The sequence below is a fragment of the Phaethon aethereus genome, assembly GCF_964289735.1.
Source record: "Phaethon aethereus genome assembly, chromosome: 1".
NCBI lineage: Eukaryota > Metazoa > Chordata > Aves > Phaethontiformes > Phaethontidae > Phaethon > Phaethon aethereus.
Genome location: NC_138575.1, coordinates 82080461 through 82091335, shown reverse-complemented (window position 1 = coordinate 82091335; position 10875 = coordinate 82080461). Strand labels below are relative to the sequence as shown.

General features: G+C 46.1%; 1 protein-coding gene across 1 annotated transcript; it reads left to right on the top strand.

The window, feature by feature from the left end:
• Positions 1–2810: 2810 nt before the first annotated feature.
• On the top strand, positions 2811–10260 carry PTHLH (parathyroid hormone like hormone; the record flags this gene model as incomplete). Its single annotated transcript, XM_082000291.1, has 2 exons — positions 2811–4194; positions 9834–10260. Exons 1-2 carry the CDS (start codon positions 4094–4096, stop codon positions 10258–10260), a joined length of 528 nt encoding a protein of 175 aa, XP_081856417.1. The 5' UTR covers positions 2811–4093.
• Positions 10261–10875: the final 615 nt, after the last annotated feature.

Genomic DNA, 10875 nt, shown 5'->3' with positions numbered 1-10875 from the left:
ACTCCCCGTCTGAACCGAAGCCCTGGACGAGTGCAACTGAGGTTATAGAAATCCGGGAGGGGAAATGACGAAAATGTTTTATTGTGAATAAAACAAGAGGGAGGAGGGAGAGGCGGAACTTCGCAAAGGTGAAGGATGGGAAGTTTGCAGAGCTGAGGATTTTGCCTGTCTCTGAGCACCGGGCGGGGGGTTAGTCATTATTTCCTTCTGTCTCTCTGAGGCTGCAATGGCAACTCCTCCCCCGTTAGCTGAACCTGTCCCACTTGTCGGCTTTTTCTTTTTTTCTTTTTTTTTCAGGGGAAGGTTTCGCTCCTGAGCGGCTGCTTTTGGGGGGAGCCCGGTCACCCGCCCGCCCACAGCCCCTGGCCCTATTCCCCGTTCGGGAATTACGTGCCAAACCTGGAAGAGGGATATATCTTCCTAGCCAAGCTCCCAGGTCAACTTCCTCGTAGGAAAGCTGATTTATGCCTGTTTATACGTATGGAAAAAGGAGACAGAAGCCAAGCGCGGCATCCCTCCAAAATCTCATTGTCTTTGAGGCGGGAAGGGGGAAGAAAGGGGAGGCAGAAAACCTAAAATGATAAGGTTTGCCTTGTCGCGGCAGGGAGGACTTAACCAGAAAGGCAAACACAGGGTTTTGCCTCACCTCCCCGCGGCTAAAGCCTTTTCCAGGTCCGACAAAACCACCGGTCCCTCCGTGCATCCCAGCTGGGGGGGCGGAAAAAAAAACAAACCCAAAACAAAACCAACCAGCCGCCGCAGCCGCAAAGCTCCTCGCCTTGGCGGGGAACCCTGCTCTAACCGAGGCCCGGGCAGGTGAAACACAAAAAAAAAAATCAATAAAATTGTGCCTTCTCCCTTCGTCTAGACATGGGGTCAGCCGTGCCCGGGGGGTGCCCTATGCGCAAGCGATGCTTTTGGTACAGGTGTGTACAAAAAAGGTGTGTACACACCTGTACCAAAAGCATCGCTCCGCTGCTCCTTATTCTCTTCCAGTCTCATCCTCTCACCCTCCACGAGGCTCGGGGACACCCGGAGCTGGCAGGGTGAGATGTTGCAGGTGGCGACTGGTCGCCCCCGGGAGCCGCTTTCACAGGTGCGCATCCCCCGCTCCGCGCAGCCGGCCGGGCGCCATCCTGCGTGGAATGGGGTGTGTGTGTGTGTGGTTTTTTTAAACCTCTGGTAAAGGGGATGTTTTCTCCCCGTCCTGCCACGGAGGAGGGTTCAGGCTTGCGGTGAGGCTAGGTACCAGGAGGAGTTTGCTCACGGGTTAAGCATTTGTGTAGGTGGCAGGAGAAAAAGCGCTGCGCCGGTTGTTGCAGATGACAAACAGTCTTCAGCGGGGGGCGGAGGGGTGGGGGGAATAGGGGTGGGGGAAAGGGTATGGTATCATGGTATGATAACAAGTCTCTTAAACGGGTTTGGCACTGCTCAGTTCCTGCCATATTAGCAATGCCATAGTTGGGGTGTGTTTTTTTTTTTTTTTCCAAGCCCACTGAGGCAGAGATGAGGCAAACTCAGCCATAGGAAGGTGGTTAGTGATGTCACAAGTTTGGTCTTTTCAATAAAAGCAATGGAGAAGGGTCTCCCTCACTATATATATTAGGAGAAGCTTCTGTTCTTCATAATAAAAAGAGCAGCAAAGGAGAAAAGCACCTGCTTTTAACATCCTTTATTTAGCACTAATCTGTTGCAGGCAGAATCAAAACTCTGTAGGGCTGGATTTCTTTTGAAAAGTGTTACTTTTTTTTGATTTATTTCACTTTTTTTTTTCTTTTTTTCTTAAGGATAGAACATAGTTTTGGAAGCGATTGCTGAGAAGATCAACCACTGTTGTCCAGGGTGATCTCTGAGAAGCACAGAGGGCTGTAACTCAAGGAAAAGGTGAAGTAATAAATTGTGAAGAAACTTCAGTATTCCAAGTTTACAAAGGCTGTTTATTTTTCCTGAGTCTGTAAGGGTTGGTTGGGTGTTGGGGTTTTTTTATTATTATTATTATTTCGGGGGGAAAGGAAATTCTAAAAATATTTGATGGAGTTTTACCTTTAACATGAGCAATAGACCTAAGAGTGTGTGGGGGCTGTTTTCAGGGATGTCACAATTATTTTTAATTAGTCGAAAGGGCAGTGTAAATCAAAGAAGCCTATTAGCTATACATTTTAATTTATAGCCTACCAGGTGTTCAGGGAATTTATTTACAGCATAAACGATTTAATGTTTTCAGCATGATTTCTGCTTCAGCTCTTAGGTTTTCGGTTTTATTTGCCTATGTGGTATGAAATTTGGCTAAGGAGCCGGCTTTTACGTTGTGGCAGCAAGTGTCGTTTAACGCGAAATAACCTGCAGGTAGAAAAATGGTTTGCTTTGCACCTCGATTTTCTCCAGAAAGCGTCCCTTAATAGGGGGAGAGGATGAGGAAGGAGCAACCAGCCGGCACACCTCGGTGTTTTGTTGCAGTTTGTGAGGGTGTTGGGAAAACACTTGCTGTAAATCAGGCTGTCGGGGGCAGAAACCAGCAACCCCTCCGCACCCGGGGGCAGCGGCGCTGCCCGCGGGCAGGTGGCTGCGGGGAGGTTTCGGCGGAGCGGAGCCCCGCGGAGGGTGCGCGGCCGCGGAGGGGCGGTCGGTCCCCGGCGAGTCGCGAGGCGGGGGAGCTCGCCACGGCAGCGCAACCTGACACAGACACTCGCAACGCCCCGGCCAGATTGAAGTGGAAGGCGAAGGAGGGAGAGGAGGAGAAAACTTTCCACTAATTTACTTTCTTGGCCAGGAGCGCCTGTGTTCATAGACTGCGAGTCCTTCCCCCTGCCCTCCCCCTGAGCCCCCCCCCCCCTTTACTAGCGTACAATTAACATCATTAGGAATCAACCCTCCAGCTAATAGGGGAACTGCGATCAGCAACGGTAGGTGTGTGAAAGGAAAGGCGGCAACGATCCCAGGCTGGGCGTTTGGGCTCTAACTAAAAAGTGTCCCCACTGATGGGGGGGGATCGCCCTTTCCACGGTGCTGCGGCAGGGGAGGCGCTGACCCGGGGGTAAACACAAAAAGGGAGAGGTGGGAGGGGGAGAGAGAGAGAGAAAGAGAGAGAGAGGAGCCCGGCTGCAGAAGATGTGAAGAGCTTGGCCGGAGTCCGTCGGGTCTGCCGAGTGCATGTGCTGCCGGGTGTTTCCCTTTCTTCGCTCCTTTTTGATTCCGGTCCCGGGAAGAGCCGATTCCTAGTCTCCGTTTTGGCTGTGGGTATCCCGCCCGGGCTCTCGCTCTCTCCGCACATGTTCCTAGGGCGCCATCTCTTTGCAAAACCCTCCGTCCTCCCGCAGGTCTCCCGGAGGCTGCTTCGGAGCGTGTGAACACCGCAGGCTCCGGCCCAACCCAACCTGCGCAGCCCAGCCCGCTTCCCAGCCCCCGAGCCTCCCCGGGCTCCCCAGCTAGGCACCGCTCTTTGCTTCAGTGCCCTTTCCTTGTCACAGCCGTGGACCCAACCTTCCGGAAGCAGAGGACGTGAACCTGACTTTTTTTTTTTCTTTTTTTTTTTTTTTTTTCCCCCCAGAGGTATACTTAAAGACAGATGTATAGATGCATTCCGGCCCCCCCGCCCCCTGAATCGCTGTGTGTGTGTGCCCGTGTGTGTGTTTACAGAGAAGAGGGTAGCTGAGCTGACTTTTGGGAATCCTTTTCTGCAAAGAGGGCTTCTGTCGCGTAAAGCCCCGAGACAGCGGCTTAGCGGACTAGAATTCAACAGGGCTCAGGGAGACAAACGGGCGCGCTCTCTAACCCGATTCAGATACGAGCTAGATGATTTTTTTTAACTCCTATCGAGAGAGATCTTGCCTCCGGGCAGCGAGAGACAGAGAGAGAGGGAGGGAAGGAAGGAGGGTGGGAGGGAGGGAGAGGCAGACAGCAAGGAAGGGAGAGAGACGGAGCGAAGTTTGGAAGAAGTGAGCCGCTGCCGAGAGCGCAGAAAGTTTGTTTTTCCTTAACGCAACCTCGGAGCTGGTAGAGCCGAAAGCAGGGGCTGCTGGAGGACGGCGCTGGCGCATGTGTCCCTCGGGACTGATCTCCCTTTCCTTGCAGGTTTTAAGACCCGGAGGATACCATGTTCACTAAACTCTTCCAGCAGTGGAGTTTCGCAGTGTTTCTGCTGAGTTATTCCGTGCCCTCTTACGGCAGATCAGTAGAGGGGATCAGCCGCAGACTGTGAGTTTCTCTTTTTTCTTTTTTTCTTTTTTTTTTTTTTTTTGTTTGTTTGTTTGATTGGGTTTTTTTCTCCCTTCGGTGACGGGACGGGTGGGGAGGGAGGTGGCCGGGGCCCCCTGGGCCGGGAGCAGCCCCGGGGCCGGGAGTTGCAGCCTCCGGCAGCGCTCTCGGTGCGGCTCCGCACAGGGTCACCTGCCCCAGGTGCTCACCAGTGGTGCCTAAGCCACAGGCAGAGAGAGGGCGTTTGGGGCAGGGAAAGGGGGCCCCTCAGCTGTCTGATCTTAAAAAGCTTTTTTGGGAAAGAGATGTTAAAGCTGAGGGTCTCTTCTTCCGCGGGGATCCGCAGCACAGCTGGGTGCTTGTCCAGCATGGGCTACTGCCCGTGCACCTTTCTGTGCCCGGGGAGGGTCCTAGTAGGGAGCATCCCGTTTTAGGAAACTGCTGTATGTTGCATTAAGTACCATATGTTTCTTCAGCACTGGCATGGAGCCAATATTGATAAGGGTAGGGGAAACACACGGTAGCCAGGGCCATCGTGAATCTGAAGTACTGAGCAATTTCTTTGGATTTCTGCCACTTCAGGGAAAAAAAAAATCCAAAGGGAGTCCAGTATCTGACTTGGAGGCAGAAGCATATTTTTTGATAAATGATAATGTAACTTAAGAGAGTCCATTCAGGAAATGACCTTTTTGCTCCTTCCAAAATAATCATCGTGGTTTATACTAATATCCCCTACACAAAGTGCAGGAGAGAAGCCACTGGGCTGATGTTGGAGCAGCTGTCTCACACATCTAACTCACTGGCTTTCACTGGACTTGCATCAGATTTTCTAAGGAAGAGATACTTCAGTCATATTGTGGAGGGCTGTATTGTTACTAAGTTCAAAAGGAAGTCAGGTTGGAGAAAGAGGGTTGGAAAATCCAGTCACAACTTACAGGGAAACATGACACAGCAAACAATTTCAGATGTGTTTCCTTGTAACTGTTTTATTACACACATAAGGACAAGATCTTCAAATAGCACTTCCTCTGCCATTTAAGCAACAACAAAAAAAATCCCCCAGGTGAAGTGACTTCAGACACACCTAGACCTTGGCACCAGGCAGACATCTATTACAAATCTCCTACAGCAAATTGTGTAGAACATGTTATTGCTGATAATTCTTCCCAGTCCATTAATGCTTAGCTGGTTTGTACTCCTGCAAACTATTGTTGAGCTATTTCTTTCATCTGAGACCATTTTCTTCTCTTTGGATATAGAGGAACCGAACTTCAGTTTCTGAAATAAAAAATAGAAATTATTGAAGTGCAGTCAAATGCTGTATTTCCTTGGCTAGAAAACTCTGAACTGGATCTAAGCCAAACTTATTTTTGAAAAAGTTAGATTTGCTAAGAAATACTCTTCCTCTTTTTAAAGCTAGCGTTGTTCTAACACTTGTTTTTAAAGGTCAGGATCAGAGGTCTTCCCAACATCCCCATTCCATCCTGATGGGGGGGCAAAAAAAGTGGAAGCTAAACAGTCAAAATGCATTTCTCAGCTCGCTCTTTGCTATGGCATATAAAACACACACAAGAAACCAGTGAGCTGTCAGTTAGTGGCATTCATGTAGTTTTGTTTGTGGGTACAGCACACACACAGACACCACACTCAAACATGTGTCCTGTTTTAATATAACCACAAACCATTCCTAGAGGTAATGGTTAATAATTCACTTAAGCCTAGAGGTATTTTTTTTCAGTCAAAGTCTTAAACCAGTAACGGATGAAAATATTGAAGCACATTATTATAGCCATGCAAAAATAATCAAAATGACATAGGCCTGGTTCTACAGACTTTACTGAGGCAAATCTCCCATGGAAAGCAATAGCAAATTGTCCCAAGAAAAGATTGCCAGGCATATTATTTGTTATAGAAATGCTTTAGCTGCTAAAGAACTTCTGAGAAACCTAGTAATGCCTCAAAGTGAAATTAGATATTTTTATCAGCGTGCCCAGACGCTGCAGCATCTCATGTCCCCAGATCATTTGAAAATATTTTTCATAACCCTGAGATAGCTTGAGCAGCTTTCACTCCCTTGGAGCCAGGGGCAAGGGCATTCAGTCTTGCAAAATCCAGGCAGAGAGCTGACTGAATCCTTTCCAGCTATTTTGCTGAACTTACAGTCAGACCCAACATGAATAGTCAAGGATAATAACAGTTAAATAAGAGCAACTCTGAGACAGGAAGTTGTCGCTTGAAGAATGCTGCCTCTCAGTGATGCTGGCTAGCAAGTGAAAAAGAGGAAGAAAAAATATGCCTGCAAAAAGCAGCTTATCTAGAAGTGCATGAAGTCAGAATAGTCACAAGTCATGGATTTCTACTATTTTCCCCATAATGAGACATTAAACCTTGTATGTGCATAGTATACTTGGATACAGTAATTAGTTTGGACACTCCGGTCAAATACAAACCATCAACATCCTTCTCTCAAAAGTGCCTACCACATGTAAGCTTAGCATTTACTGCACTTGGTTTGGGGTCAGACTCTTTTTCCTTGAATGAGAAGCGCATTTTATAGAAGGATGGAAGGGACCTCTAGTGGGTCATCTTAACCCTAACAGCCTGATTTCTTTTTACATATCTTACCCAATATGTGAATGCAATCATTCCAGTTTCCATTGCCTTCCTACTCTGTGTGTGGGGGTGAGATATTGTTGGTATCTCCATTATGAAGCACTTTTTACATCAGCCTTCTTGGGCAAGTCTTTTTCCCTGATTTACAAACACAGGAGTTGTTTGAATAACTGAGGCAGAAGGAGGCAGAAGGTCAGAGAGATATGTATCTACCACATCTTCTTTGTTTTAAGAAGATTTTTGATCTGGAGCATACAAAGGAAATTGGTAGGCAAAATGTAATCCATAAGTCTGGCTGAGTAATAAAAGTCATGTGAAATGTAACACTACGTAATGTTATACAATCATCTGGAATAGCAGAATGTTATTTGGGGCCAGACTTGATGCTAAATATCATACAGACATTTAAACAGAAACCCACCCTGTTTGGCACACAAACCCCTCACACGTCAATCCCTGCATTATTTTGGAAATGCATACTCACTCAAGATGTAGATCTTGTAATGCTCTTTGACTGCCTTGTGTGTACTGGAACCAAATCTTTAGGCTTCATCTCTGTAAAATGGAATAGCTTTTCAATCAAGACTACTTTAATAACAGGCTTTAGAGATTCAAGATTTTGTCACAGTGGGTAAATTGACCAAATACACATTACAGGATTAAGGCAGCTTTAGGTTGTCTGTGATAAAAGGAATTATCCTTGGTAGTTTACAAGAGGCAGTAGGAAAGCTTTGCTCATCACATGAGGCATACTGTTTTAGACTCAGTAAAGCACTGAGATTTTGTATGCTTTTTATAAACTAGAGGAGTGAAAGAAGAACTGCATTTCCCATGCAAATATCCTGGGAAAATAGATTACTGAAGCTAGGAATGTAACGTGAGCCACAATGGACAGCCTGACAAGCAGCACAGAAGTATGCCACTCAGAGGAGTCCAAGGTGCTAGTTTTATTAGCGTACTTGCAAATCAGGCTGACCTTAATAAGAAGGTGGTTAGAGATGGCTATTGGAGAGCTTCAGCGAGTGCACTGGTCAAAAAAATTCTCCTGGGGGAGATCTTGAGCCTGCGTTAATGGTTACAGCTGCACTGAAGAAAAAGAAACAATATGGGCTCAGCTCAGTATTATCACATTGCATTTTTGCTTAGGGACATTGAGTTGAAGGGCATAAAATATTTGCCCTAAAGTCTGAAGTCATCCAAAACTGACTTTGAGATACTTAAAACATAGACAATGTTTGGTTGAATGTGTGCTCATAAACCTGATTATATCTAGGCCTGATTTTGAGCAAAGTATCCTTACTGTATGACTTCATGAAAAACAACAGTCATCTTTCAGTCTCATTTTGGAATGGGGGAAAACTGCTGTTTGAATTTTACACTGGGTAAAAGAGATGCAGTATCACTTGAACCCATCACTTGAACCCAATACTCAAAAAAGTGCAGCTCTCACAAAGACAAAAAGTGAAGGGCATGCTCTTAAACCAATGCTGCTTGAAGTTGCCAATTTCGAATAGCCTACCACTGATCAAATCACACATGTAAAAAGTTTGGCTGAAGGGACTGAGAAAGATAAGTTGCAGAACTCTCCAAATAATTTAGCATACTATCTTTGTCCACCACATCTTGAAACCTGGTAACGTAGCAGGATAATTAGGGATGGGATGGAAGGAAGGAATATTCACTCACAGTTACATGTCTTCTCCCATTTCACCCACATGCGGAAACAACTTCTTATCCAGCTAACTGACCAAATGATTATACGACAGGCAAGGCAGTGAATTAATTTTCTTTGGCCAGTAAGAATCCAGTCACATGCAGTACCCTGATGCAAGATGAGAGGCTACATAGCCAATCTCAGCACACTGAAGTAGGGCAGTTGGAAGGATAAACTGTATTATAGCGTTCATGGGAACATAGCTAAAATCCCAGCTTGCGCTCTTGCTGTGGTTCACAGTGCAGCTGTGCATCTATCCCACATCAAGGGAAAAGCATGTATTTTCTCACAGATATTTATTATCCAGGTGCCACTTGTATCTTCTTTCCTCAGACGTTTCATAACTCCTTTGCCAGTACAACATCTCTAAAAGACAGAGAGCTAACCATCTCCCAGTTCCTCGAAAACAAGACAGACGTTGGTGAACCAAAATATCACAAACTCTGGAGAAGTACCAGAGACCCACTCAAACCAACCAGGATGCTCTTGAAGAAGATCCAGTGAAGAGAGCTAGCATATAACTCAGAGAGCACAGCAGACAAGAAATTTGGTCCCAAAAGTTCATGCTTCAAGGAATACTAGAGAGGCATCTAAAACCATAATTAGACACAAGTGGCCAAGCAGTAAAATCAACAGGAGTGGCTGAGGCTCATCTCTGCTGATGCTCATTTCTGCTGATGCTCAGGCTGTTGCCTCTCTTGATAGTTCATTATGGACAGAAGTGCCTACATTTTAGGCACCCGAATTTGAACATTTTTCCATTACACTTCAGCAATTGCACTTATTTAAATTTAGAAAAGAAATGCACTTTTATGTATTTATTTGTGTTTTTGAAGTACATGACTGAGCAGAAGAAAATTATTAGAATGATGCAGTACAAACACTGCTTCCGGCTTCAGTACAAGTACTTGTTATTCCCTCTCCTGCTTGACTGCAGTGCTCCATTATCTGACCCTTTAGTTTTCCTATCTCCGACAACTGCCTTCCTGCTTTTACTGCCTGAAGTGTGATATATTAAGAGTTGTAATGCTTTCCTAGAACAGAGCAGTGACTAATCCAACTCTGGGTCCAGTGGTGTGTGATCGGTCAGATGAGAATTATTACCCGCTTAGGTCTTTCCCTTCTCTGTAGGGAGCAGCTACTCTGAGAAGCAGGACTTGCTCCAGCAGTCTGACTTAATTGGATGTCTCCAAGCCCGAGAGCTAGTACACAGTCACTGTGGCCACCACTGCCAGAGGAGAGAGGAGCTCTGCCAAGTACTGGGCAATAACCAAATCCTAAACTTTTTTTTCCCTCTCCTCTCTTTCTTTAGCAAACGTGCTGTATCAGAGCACCAGCTATTGCATGACAAGGGCAAGTCAATCCAAGACTTACGAAGAAGAATATTCCTTCAAAATTTAATTGAAGGTGTCAATACTGCAGAAATCCGTGCAACTTCAGAGGTTTCACCTAACCCTAAGCCTGCTACCAACACGAAGAATTACCCTGTCCGATTTGGTAGTGAAGATGAGGGCAGATACCTAACTCAGGAGACAAACAAATCACAGACCTACAAGGAGCAGCCCCTGAAGGTATCGGGGAAGAAAAAGAAAGCAAAGCCTGGAAAACGTAAGGAACAAGAGAAGAAAAAGAGGCGAGCCCGCTCTGCTTGGCTAAATTCTGGCATGTATGGAAGCAGCGTGACCGAGAGCCCGCTCTTGGACAACTCTGTTACTACACATAATCACACTTTAAGGTAATTCTGCTACATCCTTTTGGGGGGCATACCACACATGTAATGAAATTGTTACCCTTCAGTGTGAGAGGCCAAGGCCTCGCTCAAACCTGGAGTAATAGTACACCTTTTTGCTCGTAACTGGGCAGCGGCTTTTCCAGCAGTGCACCGTCTCGAGGTGCTTTCTGGAGGTAAGTACGTACCCTTCGCACTTTGCACCGGTGACAAAGTCTGTCTTTCCTATGACAAACAAGTCAAGTAAACCACTTATAAGTAAAGTTATTTATGCAAAAAGAAAGCACATCATAGCCATTAAATTTTCCTTTCCTGTTTCAACTGTAGTGTCTCTCACGTCAGATCTTGGTCCCACACTTGGGCCTCAGCAGATTGAAAGCTTTGAGTTTTATTTAAGGCTCTGCATCTATAAAATGGCAAAGTTTTCTTTCCTCCCTCTCAGCGCCTCCCCTTTTTGGCAACTTTCCTACCCTTACTTTACAGTTTTTCATTTTACTGTTTAACCTTAGGGGAGAACACGGAAAATTTCTCTCTTAGTAATATCTGCAAACAACGCAGAGCAGCCTTTCGCCATAAAATTTTCCCTACCATTAGGACTTTTTAATTCAGCTCCATCTTTTTGCCA